Source organism: Centroberyx gerrardi, chromosome 5 (assembly GCF_048128805.1).
Source record: "Centroberyx gerrardi isolate f3 chromosome 5, fCenGer3.hap1.cur.20231027, whole genome shotgun sequence".
NCBI lineage: Eukaryota > Metazoa > Chordata > Actinopteri > Beryciformes > Berycidae > Centroberyx > Centroberyx gerrardi.
This window is the reverse complement of record NC_136001.1, coordinates 6,294,773-6,314,150: the sequence shown is the minus strand read 5'-3', so window position 1 is coordinate 6,314,150 and position 19,378 is coordinate 6,294,773. Positions and strand designations below refer to the sequence as shown.

At 42.8% G+C, this 19,378-nt stretch overlaps 2 protein-coding genes across 2 annotated transcripts in view; both read right to left on the bottom strand.

Moving 5' to 3' along the window:
- Nucleotides 1-80, bottom strand: part of LOC139912426 (copine-9-like) — a 110,808-nt gene extending 110,728 nt beyond the window's left edge. Inside the window, exon 1 of the mRNA XM_071900211.2 lies at nucleotides 4-80. Within this exon, the coding sequence (XP_071756312.1) occupies nucleotides 4-80 (77 nt within the window). The remainder of the gene's footprint in view (nucleotides 1-3) is intronic.
- Nucleotides 81-2,460: 2,380 nt separating this feature from the next.
- Nucleotides 2,461-19,378, bottom strand: part of mtmr14 (myotubularin related protein 14) — a 28,879-nt gene continuing 11,961 nt past the window's right edge. The window contains exons 13-19 of the mRNA XM_071900212.2: nucleotides 18,441-18,477; nucleotides 17,690-17,760; nucleotides 17,279-17,337; nucleotides 14,831-14,963; nucleotides 12,956-13,132; nucleotides 11,915-12,115; nucleotides 2,461-5,552 (exon numbers count right to left, since the gene is read on the bottom strand). Coding sequence (XP_071756313.1) covers nucleotides 5,372-5,552; nucleotides 11,915-12,115; nucleotides 12,956-13,132; nucleotides 14,831-14,963; nucleotides 17,279-17,337; nucleotides 17,690-17,760; nucleotides 18,441-18,477 — 859 coding nt within the window. The 3' untranslated portion in view covers nucleotides 2,461-5,371. The remainder of the gene's footprint in view (nucleotides 5,553-11,914; nucleotides 12,116-12,955; nucleotides 13,133-14,830; nucleotides 14,964-17,278; nucleotides 17,338-17,689; nucleotides 17,761-18,440; nucleotides 18,478-19,378) is intronic.

Below are 19,378 nucleotides of genomic sequence, written 5' to 3'. Positions count from 1 at the left end.
TACCTGCACGAGACGGTGACTTCAATCTTGGTCGCAGGTACGGTGGAGTTGAGCGGGTCGAAATCCCCTATTGTCGCCATGGCCAAGGGTTTTCTTTCTTTCTTTCTTTTTTTTTTCTTTAAATCACTTCTTCTCAAGACTTGAAGTTCGCACCTATATTACAGCACTAATTCACCGACGGCTATATCTTTGTTGTTCCATCCACCCAGGGAGGAGAAACGGGAGACTACAACGCCCGGTGCCAGTAGTAGTAGTTGTTGTTGACGGTCGCTGGCGCGCAGCTGTGCGTTAGGAGGCATACCTGAGGATGAGGCGTTCATTCATGGCGAGAAGGGAGAGAGAGAGAGAGAGAGAGCGAGAGCGCGACACCGGAGCTGAGATGCGGATACCGGCGGCTCCTCCGCTCCTTATTTCTCCTCACCCATCGGCAGGTGGAGGCAGAGACCTCCACAAGTTCCTCCGTGCGTCTGGGCGCAACTTGTGGTCCAGGTATGGGGGGTGATTAATGCCACGGAGAAGCAGAGAAGCAGCAGCAGGAGGACAAGGCTTTCTTTTGAAAAGCCTCCTTTTTTTTTTTTTTTTTTACCTCCTTATTTTACTGGTTGTTTTTATGCCTTTCTGTAAATCACTTGAACTCTGCTTTCAGATGATTACTATATAAATACTTATTTATTCATTTGATTACCATTATAAGGAGGAGAAGCAGGAGGGGAAGGAGGAGAAGCAAAGAGGGAGGGGGGGAGGCAGGAGAAGATGAAAAAGTCGGACCAACCAGGAGAAAAAGGAAGAGAAACAGGAGAAAAGGAGAAGGAGCTGAAGCAGGAAAAGGAGGAGAAGAAGCTGGAGGAGGAGAAGGAAGAGAAGCAGAAGGGGGAGAGGGAGGAGGAGGAGATAGAGAAGTATTAGAAGAAGAAAGAAAGGAAAAAACCAGAAGGAGAAAAAGGAGGAGAAGGGGAAAGAGATAGAAGACACAGGAGGATGAGAAGCAGCAGGAGGATGAGTAGGAGACTGCTTGCGGGAATTACCCACAGTTCATAGCGTTTGTGACATTATATTGATGTATGTGGAAAATATCAGCAACCCAATACAAAAAAACCCACAATTAAGGAAATAAGAACTTAGAGAGAAACAAGCATAAAAAGGTCAAACTACATGCAAGATAGTTAAGAGAAAACATTAAAACAGAAAAGAGGGTTATATTACATGTCGCTGATATTAGCAGCATGTAATATAGCCTATGCTTGTGTTCTTTTGCTTCCTAATGCACTTTTTACTTAAAGCACTCATTAAGTAGGTTTGCTTTCAAGATGCCTCCTACTGTTTCTTTTATGTTTTTGAGTATTTTCTACCTTCATTAGCATCGTATACACTTTGCAGTGTTGCAAAACATAGGCTATACCTAAGCTACTTAACATTATTCATCAACATTTTTCTCATTTGAGCTTAATAATGCTGCTTAAACAAAAACACAAAAAGTAGATTACAAACTGATTCATTGACGGGAGATAGCGTCTGACGTTGTCACGGCAACACACGCATTTACGCAGAGCGGCAGGTGATGTCAATTAAAGTCTGTGAGGGCTCAGTGCTCAGGGCATAGGGAGGACATGGGGATCGGGCACAGGAGAAGCAAAAGAAGAGAAGCAGTAAAAGGAGGTGGAGAAGTAGCGGGAGGTGATGGTGAAGGAGACAGAGGAGATAAAGAGGAGAAGCAGCAGGAGAAACTGGATGCAAAAGTGGGGAAGCAGGAGGAGGAGCTTCACCTCAACCTGCCACTCCTCCTTCCACTGGCTGTGTGGGAGGAGAGAGGAGGTCCATCCCTCGTTCTGAGACGAGAGGAGTGTAAAGGCTGATCGCCCAGCATCTCCTCCTCCTCTGTGGCATTAATCATCCCTCATACATCTCCAATTCCCATTACATTTAACAGGTTTTATCTAAGTAGCATATTCCATAAATAGCTTAGGCCTGCCAACAGCCGTTTAATGGTATAAATAGTTAACACATTAATACATTATTAGTTGAAACATTTTAGAGTTCAAGCCTCGGAGGCAGCAGGGAGGTCTGGTGGTTACAGAAACTACCCTTCAACCACAGGACTGGGTTCAATGGATCAATAAATTATCACATGAAGTTGTGCTATAGCTGGACTTGCTTTCAATTTTGTCAATTTAAAAGTATAAAATGAACAAATTGGAAAAGTCCAGTTTAATAACTGATATATGCAGTGGTTGGGAAGAAAATACTGATTTACAAAACTATAATTTACTCCATTAAGAAAAGAGATTCAACCTCAGCTCAGCTTCTCGTGGTGGTTTAAGTGGTGTAAATAGTTAATGCATTTTAGAGTTCACACCATGGATGATGATGAATAAAACAGATGTAGAGGAATAAATCTATTAACAGATGTGCTGCTTAAGCCCATTCATCTGAACAAGATAAGACAACATGCAAGTCAACAAATGTGTTGTCAGTTTTTTCTTTATTTGTAATTGCCACCTGCTGCTCAGTTCACCTTTCAATGTAGCCTATCGTCTCTGCCAACAATTAACAGCAATTTTATAACAAAATGATAAAATTACTTAAAAATGCATCGACTGTACAAAGAAAAAGAAAAAAAACTCAATCTCTTTACACAGAAAATATAAGGACAATGAGTGCAATGCAGCATTTCAATGAAATCAAAAAGAAAAAAAAACGATCATTCTGAAGTTTTGTAAAACAAATCAAACCATATGCCACGATTTAGATAAACTGGGAAAATGTCATGCAAAACTAAAGTGGGTGAGAAATATTGACCAGTGGGGAAATTACATTAAGTATGTGAAGATATCTGAGGATTAAGGATTTTGGTGACATGTCCATTTTCAGCAATTTTAAGATGACTATATTGGCTTCCTTGCATTATTAGTGAGGTGTCCTGTGCTGCGCTGCTTATCTGCTACAAACAGACAGTAAAAACCCTGCTGATGCCAAAACGAAGCAAATAATATGAATCTTATACCGGATTAGGAATCATCTCCAGTGAAGATATCGCTCATTTTGACACCAACTGTTGCTACCTTGTGAAATGACATATTGAACATAAAAGAGGAGCTTAAAGCATGACAGGGAGATAAAGGCGTGCCTTTTGCAGAAACGACAGTGTTGGTTGACTTCTCTCATATAAAGCCGGACAGATTGCTCTCCGTTGAGTTGTAGATAGATTTGATGGAATCAAATACTTTGTTGTTTTTTTTCTTTAACCAAACTAGATTTTAAATTCCTTACTGTGTTAAGAAAAAAGGATTCAATCTCAACTCAGCTGCTCAGGGAAACTGGGGCAATTTTGGGGGGCCACACCTCACTCCGTAACTGTGTATCTCAAGATCATTTCACTGGCCAAAAATGGGCTTCAAAAACAGCTCTAACCAAAGACTTCCTATAAAGAAAGCAGAATTCAGCTTAGAATGTAGCAACCGCCTCCGAATGTAGAAGGTCGAAGTAAGACTCAGATTCTGCCAAACCCGACAGAAAGTCTCTTCAGCTAGAGTTGTCTTCAAAAGCGGATGTGAAAATCTCCTTTTGTCTCTTTCTCTAGTGTAACTAGAGTCTCACTCGTCTGGGTGTGTAGGTGGACTGATGTGGTCGACTGACTGAAATCCTAAGACTAGGACTAAGACGGTGCTAATAGTCTTGCAACCACATGATTGATAAAGGAGAAACAGGCTTGGCAGTTAACCTGACCACTATGAAATGCTTAACTGTAAAGTTAACGCTGCCAACGGTCTACAACCTAGACTTCCGTGACAAATCGGCCGCAAACCCCCAAGCTCTTAAAACCATTTAAGAAACAGAAATACACCTGAAACCGGACCAGAGGAGTAGGAATCTGTTCCGTCGTTACTGAAGATAAAAAGGCACAACAAAAGGTCCTGAGGTATAGCAGCCGTCAAAACCGTTTGGCAACACCAACAAGCCAGCTTCTTGAAAAAAAAACAAACAAAAAAAAAATCTGTTTTGATTGAGAAGAAATCTCTCCTGACAAAAATGACTTCAGACTGTGAATCTGCCCAGTGCAGCCCAGGCAGCAATGTCCTTCCATGTGTAACCTGAAAGAAGGCACATGCTCTTGAAGAACATGTGTGTGATAATAGGTGGGCGGAAATCACTGCACTGCCAGGACCTTGGGTCACTGGTTTGGAGTGCAGCGAGGAAGAGCATTGAGAAGGCCACTGGGTCACAGCAATATAAACTCATCTACAGCTACCACAACGCTCAGCGCCTCGTGTGCTACCATGTCAGTGCTGCTGATGGAGGAAAGACGACTAGCTACATAGTAGAGAGATATTAGAGACGTTAGACTGGCAAGGTGAAAAGATAACAGAGGGGGCTCTGGATATCTCTGAATGGGACTTTCATCGCTTCAGCTCCTAGGTTGAGATCTCGGAAATTGTGCTATGTGAGGTAACTCAGGGAACGGAAGACACCCTGAAAATGCTCTGGTGACAAAACAAAACAATGGAAATAAAACGGTCTCGAAAAGGCGAATTTAAAACTCCCAAAATTCAGATAAAACTCAGGTGGCATCTAATTAAATCTAGACCCCCTCCACCCAAGGCTGTAAATCATATCTTTAAAATCAAGCTACAAAAAAACTGACCAGATATTCTTATTTCAATCCTCTGTGCCAAATTTGGAACAGAAAAACAAGTTTCCGTCAGAACACATTAAGTGCTGTGTTTATCTCGACTTCAGCATCCACCAGAACTGAAGATCTTTCTTCTGCTTGGATCAGCGAAGAATAGCAGCACAAAAACAAGAGAACATATAGCCTTCTGCACCAAGGACGGTCATTGCAATGACTCCCAGAAAAAAAACAACACATTTATGAACAGGTAAGGAAGAACGGAGCAAGGAAGAATGCTTTATATTCTGCCTGTAACAGGGAAAACCTATCTTAAGGCAGACACTAGGTTCTGAGCCATGAGTATTTTAACATCTAGAAAGCTAACTGGGTATCCCTTTTTGATACTGTGGCTGAAACCCACTCCCGCCATAATCACCACTCCCTGAATTTGACAAACATGTACAAGACTGAACACGGAAAAAAAAAAGTCCAAAGAAAAAACGTGGAACGGCACAGGCGACGACGACAAAAACACAAAAAAGAAAAATCCAGGGCGTAAACGTAAAACGTAAAATTAATGCTTCTGCCCCAGGATAGAATTGAGAAGTTTGGCACTTTATTGTATTAAGTCCAGACGTGGTGAGTCGTCCCCGGTTGGGTCGAGGGCGGATAGGAGACGACGCTTCGACCCACGCGGATAGAAACCCGGCGGGGTCGCGGGATGGATGGAAGCGGGTCGTAGCCGAGGGGGGGGCCGGAGGTCTCTCAGACGATGGTGTTGGTCCCCCGGAGGCCGACGCCGCGGGCGAACTGCTCCAGCAGGCCGGAGATAGCGCCGGAAGGGCTGGGCGCCGAGGACTTGAGGCCCACGGTGGAGCTGTAGGCAGCCAGGAAGACCTCCCGCACCGCCTCCAGACGGGCCTGACGCTCCGAGGGGATGGGACACCTGGGAGGGAGGGAGGTGAAGAGAGATATGAGGAAACAGGAGGGAGCAATGTGAGAGAAGGTGGAGAGAAGGGGGGGGGGGGTGATGGAAGAAAGAGAGATGAGGATGAGAAAGGAATGAAGGGGCAAAGAGCACAAAGTCAGTGAGTTGTTGGCCTTGTTCATACTATTCTGCTCTTTTCACACCGCCATGGACTTTTTTTTGTACAAAAATAAAGGAGAGCAACTGCTTGGAAAAAACACTGTGCTTGGCTTCATTTTAGATCGAGTAGAACACTTTCTAAAGTTGAGAAAAGTTCAACTATTTAGGAGGGACCACATGTTTTTCGCTGACCAATCGGAAGAAGCAGGGTTTCACACTATATAGGCAGCTGACGGTTTCCTACTGTAACAATCAGATTGAAAACAAAGCATATGCTCTGTGTATCTGCTAACCATCTGAGAGTCAGACAATTTTTGCAGGTAGTAGCAGCTACTGGAACTAATCATTATGGAAACAAAGTATGCCCCTCGGAACCCGCTTTTTATCAGCACAAAATGCAGTTGAGACAGCAAGCGGAATGATGTTGACACACGCCAAACTGAACTATGGCAAATGGAAAACGAGTAGAAATGCAAAGGCGAGAAGGTAGAGTCAGGTAACAACAACAACAAAACAACAGGGAAGGACACAGTGGTGCAGGCAGAGGAAGAACAGAAACCATCTCCTTGTTTGGATGAAGACCACTGGGGAGTAGGGGGAGGTCACTATGTACTCCTGAATTAACCATCACAGAGCACAAGCTGTCACCCCCCCCCCCCCCCCCCCCCCTTCCCCCCGTTTCCCACCAAATAAAGATGGATGGATGTTATTTGCCTTTGCCGACTGCGAGCGTTGTTGGCGGGACGCACTCAATTTGGCAGCCAGATCAAGCAGAAATTAAAATTTGTCCCCTGCTGGGAAGAGAGAGCGGGAGGGTGAGTCAGAGGGAGAAACTGGTGGAAAAAATCTTCTCCCATGACTTCTCCTCCCCCATCCATCCTTTGGTTCACTGGGGGGACAGAGAGCAATGAGGCAAACTGGAGGTTCCCTGGCACGAAGCCATTTCTGTTCCACGTGTTGCAAGGCGCTGCCGAAGAGAGAGGGCTTGGTGGTAGGGCTGTGACATTGACCAACAATTCCAATTCCAATATTTAAATGTGAAATACATGTAAAATCGATAATTATCGATATTTTATTATATATATTTTTTAATCAATAACGTTAATGTTTTTCTATACTGGGTATGTCCACTAGAGGGCTTTATAGTCAAGGTTTGACAACAGCAGTTCATTTAATAAGATTTATTAACAAAACAAACAGAAACAGTCAGGGCTTGAAATTAACATCCGCCAACCCACCAAATGAGGTTAAAAATTTACTGTGGTGGGTAACATTGTAAAGTTACTAGCCAATTTGGCTGGTGATGAACCAAGCTCTAAATATTTAAAGCAGGCTGTGTGGTAGAATCCATTGCGCGAGACCGCGAGTATACAAAGCAGTGTTGCCAACTTGGTGACTTTTCAGACCCCCTGGCGACTTTATTTCTCAAAAGAGACTAGCGACAAATCTGGTGACTTTTTCTGACCATGGGAAGCAATGTTAATGTGTTGAATCCCAAAGCATTTGGCAATAAATTGGTACGGCTGATGCCGGTTTTCTCTACTTGCTTGTCTAATCTAGAGAGGTCTGATGATCACAGCGCTTCCCACACACAGCGTAGCCCCCCTCCCTCCGCTGAGAGCAGGGACTGTAGGATAGGGTCCAGTTGTAATTTCCACCAGCGTACACCGAAACTGGCCCGGGTGGGCGGAGTCAGCACTTACATTAAAATGGGCTACGCCGCGGCGTGCATAACAAGTGCAGCATTATATATTGATATGCAAATTATCGTATGACGTCGTCTGCCGACTTCTAGCGACTTTCTGAGCAGCCAATAGCTACTTTCCTTGGAAAAGAGTTGGCAACACTGAGGATAAAAATGAAAACAAAGGAGGGGAGAAGGCGAAAATGAAGACATTTAATGCCAAATGGCGATCGGGTCGTGAGTGTCAAAGACCACGAAAACTGTGAAGAGCGACCTCCAGAGCTTGACAATCAAGCAGGCCAAGACAGTGTCGCCGTTAAGAGTCTTGTATCGATGAAATCCACACAATTTGAAATCAACGCAATTTATGAATATTAGTGAAATACTGTAATTTATAGATTTATTATGCTATATCTTTTATTTTTACTAATACTTATGCTTATGCTTAAATTAACCCAGTGGCACTCATAATCTGGTTTATTTCAAGAAAAACATTTTGGCTAGTGGAAATTCCAATTGGCTGGTAACTTTAAAATCTAGTAGCCATATTGGCTGGTGATCAAAAAAGTTAATTTCAAGCCCTGGAAACAGTGCATTCAGCTTACTTATGGCAACTTTCCTGACTTATTAGGCGATGTCGCGCGAGCTTCTGGGTTTCTCAGATTACTTTCACAGTACTCAATATCGAACGTTCCCTTTGATGTTCGAACATGGCAATCAATTAATGCGTTCGATAATTTATTGATTATTGAATGTCAACGTCACAGCACTACTTGGTGGTGTGAAGACACTAGGGCTGAAACGATTAGTCGCCCTAATCAACTACATCGATTACGAAAATACGGCAACGTGGATTTTTATCATCGACGCATCACATATCTGTACATTTTCAGGCTGTATCGGGGCTTCATACAGTCAGTGATGCAATGCGCAAAGGCAGCGCTAGGTGGCAGCAGTGCTTAAAATGTCCAGCTGATCGACATGCAGTAGACAGGCAAAGAAGAAGTTTCCCTAATGGAAGATGGTTGAAAATACCATGGAAAATACCACCGGACCTGTGGGACGTTCAAAGAAATTTACCGCGAGACAGCGAGTTTCAAAACAAAGTCGGGGAATTTTTCAGCTCTAAAGCCAACGATACAGCAGAGTAAAACCCCTGTAGAGTAGAATGGAGAACAGCACCACACCGGCATTTAAAACCAAAGTATCCCGGAGCCACTTGTGAAACTGATAGCTGGTGAGTAATGTTGTTTATGCTACCTGGCTGTCAGTGATTAGTAACGTGCCTACAGACCTGATATGTGCTGAAGCTCTGGCTGGTTATGGTTAGGTAACTACTGACCTGAGAGGATAAAGATAACTGACAGCTCTCATGTCCAAACAAAACTTTTTCATGAAACTTAACCATAAATCCATAGTCTGCTATTTCCTTTGCCACTAAATTAATGTTTATGTGAAGAGTATTCTATCATTTAGAATTTAAAAAACAAGCCCACAGTTAAAGTAGTAAATTCATCTGGTCTCTCACCTCTGCTTGTACACAGAGAATCCATGGCATTTGCAGGCATTAAATTACTGAATAAAATTCATCAATACATTTCTGTATTATCAACACCTAAGACAATATTATTCTATCATACACAAAGGTGTATAGATGATTTTCTCCTTGAAGTCTTGACAGAAAGCTTCCTCCACCTTCTCCTCAAAGACTCAATAAGAGAGCTCAATAAAGCTTTGGATTTTGAGCTGCTTGATTCATTTTTATTTTGTTATGACGAATGCAACTAAGAAAATAATCGTTATATTAATCGAAAAAATAGTCGACAGATTAATCGATTAGCAAAATAATCGTTAGTTGCAGCCCGAGAAGTCACACCACTGCTGCTGCAGACTGACAATATAGGTTAAGTTTATATGGTCACTTATTTGCTGAGTGAGTTTCATCACCCTTAAGCCCTTAAAACATATTTATGAATACAAAATATCTCCTACTCATGGCACCACAATAATCAGAATATAATAAGCCAAATAATACATATCCAACAAAGAGAAGAGGGAGGGATGAATAGAGGGAGGTGATCAAAGTTAGGGAAGGAAGGTAGGTTTTTCATTGTCAGACAACCTGATATCTTGCAAAATTGCAATGTAGCTCTCCATTAATAACACACTAAACCCACCAGAAAAAACAATGATAAAAATAAGTTTGTTTCCTCCAATAAACCTGGGATGGCCGTTTTCAAAATTGATAAAAACAGAGTCTGCTGCATAGCATGCCGCTGTCACTCCACTGCCTCTGGGAAATGTCACGAGCTTCACCACTGGATGGCTGCGAAAAATAAAATCAAAATACTTCTCTTCCCATAGATGAGTCACACTGAACTCCAGAGAGGTAGCTCTGTTCATTACTCCCTATTGGCTCTACGTACCATGCTGAGACACACACACACACACACACACCAGTCAAAGTCCAATCAGTAGATCCAAATCAGCCCATCCCCTCATCCTCACACACCATGGTGGGTACAAAGACAGACACATAGGCGCACAACCAACCACACACACACACACCAGGAGGCCTTAGCCCGCCCCACCGAGCTCTTTCTTTGCATTTGGGGGACACAGGGAGGTAAATAGATAAGGGAAAAAGGAGCGAGACCAGCAAATAAAAGTAAAAAGCAATGACTGGGCGCACTTGTTTAAAAGGCACTCGGTAGGGATGGGACGACATGTTTATCTCACGATATGACTCGATACATGATATCATGTACACGATTCAATACAACCACGATACAATGTAATAAACTAGGATGCTGTCAGGGGCCGACAGCAAGGGTATATCCCAGAAATTCCCCAATCCTCAAAGGCCCCATTAAGTCAAATGTAATAAAAAGCCATTCAATTCATTCCCCAATAATAAAGGGTATGTACCTTAACTATTTTTTTAACGCTCAATAATAAATTTAACTACTAGTTAAATATAGCTGCTAGCGGCGATGGCTGGGTTCATGCCAGCAGCAGCCAGAGCTGAAACGTGGAAGTTTGCATGAAGATTACTGTCAGTTTTGTCATATTAGGCTGTTGAGCAATCAGGCCCCAAGCTATCAAGTTCTGATACTGAAGAATGTAATAGCAAGTTAAAAGGTGTCAATATCCAACTTCGTATTGGCTTTACTGTGTTTAGCTGTACACTCAAAATGCTGCTGTTGGGCAAAATCTGGTCGGATCTGTATGGAAATTGGTGTGCATGTTCCACATAAAGGTTGGAACATGATTGCCAAGTTTCATAGCGACTGGTGAAATTCTGTTTGAGTTATAAGCCAAAATGTCATAGGCCACGCCCACTTTCACTAATGACACTAAACTTAAGATTTTGACTAGGACATGGTCCTAGAGCATGTGTAGCGAATTTCGTGCAATTTATACAGCTACAGTTTTCTGGCCTTTGTGGCGCCCCCTATTGATCAATATTTGAATGGCTTTGCACACACGTTCATTCATTATATCTGAACATGTTGTCCAAGTTTCATGATGATTGGACCATCTATCACAAAGTTATAACAATTTAGCTTATAGGCCACGCCTCCTTCACAACTGTAAGAGTTAATATCTTCAAAACTACAGTAGATATCAACAATCTATGAACAAAATTGAAAGAGTGTAGGACCATAGATGCTACTGACCGATTTTGGTAGTAATCGGTCAAACGGTGTAGGAGGAGATGTTAAAAATGTTTTTTTCAAAGAATTCAAAATATCTCAAAAATTTTCCAGGCAGACCTTGAGGGTCCTGATGGCAAATTTGTAGAGTACAGTTAGGTGGGCATGTGTACCAAGTTTCATGTAAATCGGACAAACGGTGTGGGAGATACAGCCCTTTAAACTTTTTATTTTTGACCTTTAATTACAGCGCCACCATCAGGCCGATTATAATCACAAACACATCAAAATCAATAGAGTTCTTCCACTAGGGATCACCAATGTCTATACCAAATTTTAAAAGATTCTTATAAAAACTGTTCAAGTTATCGCGTTCACACGAAGGATCTGTGGCGGACGAAACGGCGGACGCGGCGGCGGGTGGGGTGAATCCATAATATCCCCAGAACTCATTTCGGGGATATAATAATATAATTTGGATGGAGAGCTTGTGAAATTGTGATGGTCAAGCGTCTCATGTGTGATTACTACAGCAGAATAAAATGGAGATAATATTGCAATTCATTTTTCTGCCCCACGATACCCATTGCCACATTTTTGTATTGCGATATATTGAAAACGATATACCATCCCATCCCTTGCACTCGGTACCCTCCCAGTCATGTGACGGGCAGACACAGACAAAGAGTTATTGCTGTAAGAGAAGCACATCACTGCCACCGAATGTAGTTTAATGTAGCTTGCCATAGTTAATCCAGCTAAGACAGGCTATAATTTACCCATTCTAAGAATTCATGTCTAATTTACATGTTTGCAACCCAATAAAAGCAGCATCAATAGTGAATATGTATATGGGGAGGGGTGTGTACGGTGTTACTCACATTCGGCCACTGGGTCCTTCGTCCTGGAAGCTGAAGGGGAGAGGGGAGTCGTAGGCGGCGGCGACCGCGGACGAGGACGAGGAGGCGGCGGGCGGAGGGAAGTGGGCGTGGTCGTGGATGCTGCCGCAGCCCGAGACGATCTGCCAGCTTCCGTACTCTGTAGAGAGGGAGGAACCTGACCGAGTGTAGTCTGCTGCTAACCTGAGAGAGAGAGAGAGAGAGAGAGAGAGAGAGAGAGAGAGAGAGAGAGAGAGAGAGAGAGAGAGAGAGAGAGAGAGAGAGAGAGAGAGAGAGAGAGAGAGAGTGTGTGTTAAGAGAGAATGAAAAAACAGAAAAACCAGGAAAGGAAGACAGAAACTAGAAGGGCACTCGGAGAGTGCAGACCTCCGCCAAGGTTCGTGCTATTATTGCTTGTTCGTGAGTCTGATCCGGATCCGCTGCAAAATTTTATGGGTTCTTCCTTGGCCCATGCTACACCCTTCCACGAAGTTTCATGAAAATCGGGCCAGTAGTTTTTCCGTAATCCTGCTAACAGACAAACAAACGGCACCGAAAACATAACCTCCTTGGCAGAGGTAATAAAGAAAAACTAAAAAGAGACAGATACATAGAAACAGGAGAGACAGAAGTAAATTGAGGAAAATGGGGTATGGGGGGTTTGGAGGCAAAGAGTTGAGGTGTCTGGGTGATGGGGGTCATGAGGTCAGTGGGTGGGGCTCTGTGGCTTTGGGGTCACGACCTCAACATAGATGACAAACATTAATTGAGGTCTTATGGGAGCTGCATCGATATATGGATGTAATATATTACAGAACACACAGTTTTGTATCTTTTGCGAATAGAGGAAAATCAATGGCCTTGGACTAGCAATATATACACACACACACACACACACACACACACACTCTCTAACTAGACTGGCAATCACCATCCAACTACATACATACACACACTTGATTACAGCATACTGGAATGAAACTAAATGGACACTGAATATAAACTGAAACTGAAATAACACGGTATGCAGTATCCAACATTCACCTTCTCCCAGGGACGGCCAACGGGCTGCTGCCGGTGCGCGTGACGGCATGCTCTGATTGGTTGGAGGAGGAGGAGCTGGAGGAGCGGGCCTCGCTGAGTGGGTGGGAGAGGTGCTCGTCCAGAAGGGTGGGCTTATTCCACACCACCGTCTGGGGGGAGGAGGTGGTGCCTTTTCTCCTGAGGAGAGACAGGAGAACTATACGGTCACGTCAAGGGAGGATATCAGTTTGCCGACAGTTGATATTGGCCTTTTATTTAGGGATGGGACGATATATCGATATTCAATACATCACAATACAAAAATGTGACAATACGTATCGTCGGGCAGTAAAATCAATGGTGATATTAGCTCCATTTTATTCTGCTGTAGTAATCACAAATGAGGCGCTTGACCATCACAATTTCACAACTTCTCCACCCTTATTATGTTATTTACACTTTATAATGACATTTTTACATTTTTGTTTACATTCTAGCAGCCAATGCCATCGCTAGAAAGATTTGTGGCTCAGAAATAAACAGAATTCTGCACAGTCAGACTTTGTTGTCATTCAACTTTCCTATATCACATCGTATCGTGGTTGTATTGAATCCTGAACCCAATATCGTGTATCGAATCATATCGTGAGATAAGCATATTGTCCCATCCCTAAAAACAGGATGTTGTCCATTCACGTCCACCCCTACCACACACACACACACACACACACACACACACACACACACACACACACACACACACTATGACTGGTGGGATGCCATAACCATGAAGAGAGCTCTGTAGTAGTTTAGGTCAACTGCTGAAGATGGTTCAAGTCGATCAAGAACTGACACTAAAATGGATGTTTTTGACAGGGTAGTTTGTGATTTGAGTTGGTTTGCTACATCGTCCACCTGCAATATGATGGAAGTTGTTCCTTTTTTTTACTAAACCAGCTCCAGGGTTGGCAGTCTGTAAAACCTTCTGAAAAACTTGCTTCATCCTGCTTTTAAGAGCTGCTAACCCACCTAAAGCATCCTTTACTCAAAATACGTCTTGTGGCCACATTGCCTTCTGGTCTATTGAAGCTACTGTCAGCGGGAAAACTGGCATCTCTGCCTCTTCTGCGATGAAGCTTTCTCCCTGTATGATTGTTGAACGTCGATGTTTTAGATAGCTGAAAAAAATCCTACAATCAAACTCCATTGCAGCTGAGCTGGAAATTGGCCAGTTATCCGCAGGAATAACAAAAATACATCAAACAACAAAATCGACCCAGAAATGCAAGGTACATTCCTCCTGACATGCTGCAAAGCCGGCCATGAAACAGACTTTTTTTGGTCAACTGGCTTCAGTGGAAAGTGGATTCAAAAACGTTTGCTGCCAAAGAGGCTTTTAGAATAGAAAAGACAGACTGAAGACTGGCAAGCGTGCTGCCAAACTGCCTTGTAGAACTAGGGGTGAAAGAGATTGAGCTTCAAAAATAGATATCTGGACCAAAACACATGAATTCCATAGCAGATCTGCAAAAAAAAAAAAGAGTAAAATGTAGCACATTCCACAAATAAGAGTCCAAATGACAGAGTACTTACACTGGACTAGGTTTGACGAAGGGCACACAACCACCAAAATGCTAATTCGCTTTGGCTAGTAAGCCTTCATCAGAGCATGCTCTGTGCTGCCCTTTACTCTTCTGGAGATACCCTATGCCTTGTAGAACTGACTGACTTGGCAGCCAAAGCCAAAATTGATCAACATTTGTATGGTAGCGACTGTTAAGGTCAAGCTTTGCTGAACTGAGATACATTACCCGACTGGATCAACCTGGAATTGTAATACATATGATTTTAATGGACCTAATTCTGACTGTGGGTGTGTGTGTGTGTTGTCCTGACCAGCTGGAGGCCTGGGGTTGGCTGGAGAACAGGTCCACGGCGTCGTTGGTGAGGCTTGAGGCGCCGCCCACCTCCTCAGTGATCAGGGAGAAATCGCTGCTCAGGCTCGTCACGCTGCCGCGATCCCTCGACTCTGGAACCAATCACACGGCAGAGGCATGTTAGTTCAAGTTCCTAGTTCAACATTTTACACTGTCCCCAATCGCAAATTTGGCTTACAGCAAGCCATGATTCAAACCAATGAACAACCATTTCAAGAAGTAGGAAAAGCACAATGGGAAAAATGGCCCTCACTATTCAACATATCAATGGGTAGAATAGCACCAACATCAAATCTTCCCTTGGGACTACTCTAGCAATGAAGGGCTGAGTATCATGGAGAAACATTGATGGTACTGTTATCCATTAGCGTGACAGTATAAAGTTGTGGCAGATAAAAGAGAGGCCATTAGCAGAGGAAACTTAAAATACATCAACTTTAAAATAGTCAGCAGTACTGACACACATGCAAGACACCACTGACGGTTAAAAGCTTGCAGACATCAAGGTTGATGACGCAAGATGTTTTTGATTCAAAATCCTTGCAATTTTCAAAAGAGATAAGAGCGCTGTGTTATTGCCCAGACTCTCATTGGCTTGTGTTCGCCACAATACTTGGCATCCAAAGCCTTTGTTATTTCATATTGCATCAGACCAAAGGCACGCAGCAGGAACTCCCGCTGATGTCACAGTTGGAGCGAGATGTTAGTAATACATTATATGCTTTTCCTACACAAGTTTGAGACTTATGTATGCAAGTCAATAAGAAAATGTGGGAAATATCTGAAACAAAGAGTTGCCTGTCCAAAAAGCCTGATTTCCCAGGAAATAAGTGTCAAATCACATCCCTACATAAAGAATCCTACATAGTTTTCATATTGACAGTAATAATACTACATTGGCACCAATACCCAGTTGCATGAAGCATCTTAATTTAAGATTTTCCTTTGAAATTCACTCATTCCTTAGAAAAAAAAATGTGTTGCACAAAATAACCTCAAGTCCTGAACTTAGGACACATCCTTAAATAGGTTTTACTTATGTTGTGTTTTTTATCCTAAATAATTCCTTAAAATCAGTTAGGCATTGCATCTAAGCTGTGGCAGAAGTAATTTTTCTTACCTAAGGAATAGGTCTGAGATGTTTGTTGTAGCTCTCTTAGCATATTTCCAGAAAATAAGGCCTTCCGTTAAATCCTGACCAGAATAACATAGGATGCATTGTGCACCAACCACAGGTAGTTACGAGTGCCATAGTAATTCTGCTATCCTTAAACCTGCAATAAGCGATTTCAGACCCTGTAACCAATCCTGAAGCTAACGTGAGCTACATGGAGATTTCTGTGAGAAGTAATGATATAAACAAATAGCCACACAGCAGCAGCTGTGTTGTTGTTTTCACCTCTTTCCTAAAGCTTGTTGTCACGTTCGGCACGAGTAATGGCGGAATCGATGAAGCGAGCGAGTAAACGTTTTCAACTAGTAAACTTGCTACCTGCCTCTTCACTTGTCATTGTCGGGCTTGTAGCCTTCAGCGGGAGAAAAATCTGGCAAAGCAAGACTGGTAACCGGCAATATTACTCCGTAGCTTTGTTTATTTTAGCGATTAGCCTTTATGCACGGTTTGTCCTTAAGGGCTTTGGTCGCTGTGTGCGTTTACAAAATGTGTTGCGGTTTCTGTCACCCTCTAGTGGTCAGAAAAAAATCGCTTAGTGTAGCTTTAAGCCTTGGTCAGATTACAAGATTGGTCTGCTTGCCGTCCAGTCTGGAGGATGTTACACAGACTACACAATGGGACAAAGACGGGGCGTCAGACAGGAAAACGAGGGATCACACACTCCCCGATGCCGTCATTCAAAAACGTTTTCCAATTCGTCCGGAACGGTCCACTGTGAATATAATTAAAAAATAGGTGTTGCCTGCTTCATGGTACAGAGGCTAAAGAGTACATTTACATGAGGATAATATTGATGAAGAATTTTGTATCTTGAGACTTCTTTCACTTAATTTGTAATTGCATGCTTATGTGGGAATCTTACTGATATAAACTATCTACGGGAGTAGGCTCTGAGTACCGTTGCACACTGCACGAGCCCAACCAGACTCGGCCCGACAAAATCAAACATGTTTGAAAAAATTGCGTCGGGCCAAGCGGCCGGAGTTAGTCTTGATTCCATTCACACTACAGAATAATCTGCACCAACCGTCGGGCCAGAGTGCCCTCCCCCACCAACCCCATTAGCCCAGATTCAAAGCGGGCATTAAAACCACCTAGTGTGAGCTAGGCTTTAGTCCTCCAAATGAGCCACAGCCTTCAGAGGGCTATCAGAGCTGCTCAGCAGGTAGGCCTATCTGGAGGGATGTCATTAAAGTGTGGGTAGAGGAATGCCTGAGAGGGATGCCGACTTACTTAACTGGCAGAGGTCCTCCACAGTGAAATCACTGTCTTTGAAGTGGGAGTTCTTCCTTCTGCAAAAAAATAGTATGATGAAATAATAAATAACCGAGCGTGTGTGTCAGAGAGATCAAAAGATGAGGAAAAAAACACTGGTTGGTTTGACACAGCTGAACCTTGCTCATGAAAGCCAGTTATTTACTACAATGAGAGAATAAGATCTACTGCTCAAACAGAGTGGCCAGCAGCCATTCTACAGTGTATGCTTTATGTTGAAATGCCAAGTTTACTGTGTCATAAGCAAAGCTTCTCATCAAAGACTATTCAATAAAGAAAGAAAGAACAAAAGAAAGAAAGCAAGGACATAGCAATAAAGTAAGGGAGGGAGAAAGGGGATGATAAACAATCAGACAGAGAGAAACGTACCTCTGTTTCCTAATGGCAGAGAACTTCTCTGAGACGATGTGCTTCAAAAAATTGAAGCAAAAAAAGAAAATCTGCCAGAGGAGAAAGAAAGATATTCTGAGCTCAGAGGGTTAGACAACAATCCATGACAAAACACTGCCCTCTAGTTCCTGACAACGGCCCAGTGGGTCTGCACCAGCGTTCTGCAGCTCCTCATGGGCAAGAAGGCAGTTCAAAATGGATTACATGCTAGCCAATCTGGGTCTTTAAGCTAGACGAACTTGCAGCATCAGGAAAGGCAAAAGGAATTTACAAAACTTCAACACTCAATCTTGCCAAGCACTTTGCCAAGCAACACTGCTACCGTCTGGGAGAAGATTTAAAACCCCTTTATTCCCCGAGACCAGAGGCAGGATGAGCTATAAACCTGTTCAACAGAGACCAATGGTCTGAGGAGAAACATACACTGAACATCAACAGACTAACTAACAAACAGCCAGTTCTTCTTAGAACATAAACCCTAGCAGGACATACTGGTCTTCCCACCCCAGTGAAATTTTTGGTTTGTCATCCCTATTTTCATCACACTAAACACTCAAACTATTACTTTACCCAATTATTCTTAATATTATATATTTTTTTCTTATGCCTTCTTGTGCCTTCTTGTTTTTACTTATTTTTTTTGAGTATGATGTCTGCTTTTATTCGATAGTTAAGTTTGTATTACCATTATTATATAAGAGAAACACTATTCTGCTGGAAATGCACTCACCTCCTCCCCTTTGGAGAGTCGATCTGGCAGCATGTGACTGGAAATGGACGCAGAGAAATGGATCAAGTTAGATGACACATCACTTGGATTGTATCCTATGACACAATAACCATTCAACAAAATTACATATTGGTTGATGCAAGTGTGCATGTAACGAAGTCTTATAAACTGAATGTGAAAACCTTAAAGATTATGGGTATTACAGTAATGCCACGATAACCTTTATGCAACAACTACCCTCAGCCAACCGGTCTGATTAATGAAACTTAGTGCTTGCTTGCTATTCCGACTCTTGCAATAACTGGATAACTAGTTAGTGATCTCTATTGCATTCTCCTGTTTTTTATTATGTATGGAGACTTTTCAGAACTCCTTTTTTTTTTATTATGGTACAGTGATTATGGGTTCTTGGATGATGCCAACAGTACTTTACATAAGCGTACAGTACAGAAATCAATATATTACTCTATAGAATAACCTGGAGTCCAAATATGATTCACTCCAGACTGATGAGATTAAGTGCCGTAGCTGCAGTGCCTCTCTTTTTACTCACTCCTCAGCTCTTTCTCTCTACTCTTACCATCTCCTTCTTCGCTGATTTCTCTCTCTCTCTCTCTCTCTCTCTCTCTCTCACACACGCACACACACACCCCCCTCCTCCTGCCTGGCCAGTGTCCCAAGGGCTTGGGCAGGACCGCTGATGTATAATTACATGGGCTAGCTGGCAGTGGAGGAGCTTTTTACTACACTGCCTCTGATGAGTTCAAGTTGGAGCGATACACGCTGGTAATTATGAAGGAAGAATCCCAAGAGGGTGTATGGGTGTGAAAGTGAATGAGTGTGATAGAGAGAGTGAGAGAGAGAGAGAGAGAGAGAGAGAGAGAGAGAGAGAGAGAGAGAGAGAGAGAGAGAGAGAGAGAGAGAGAGAGAGAGAGAGA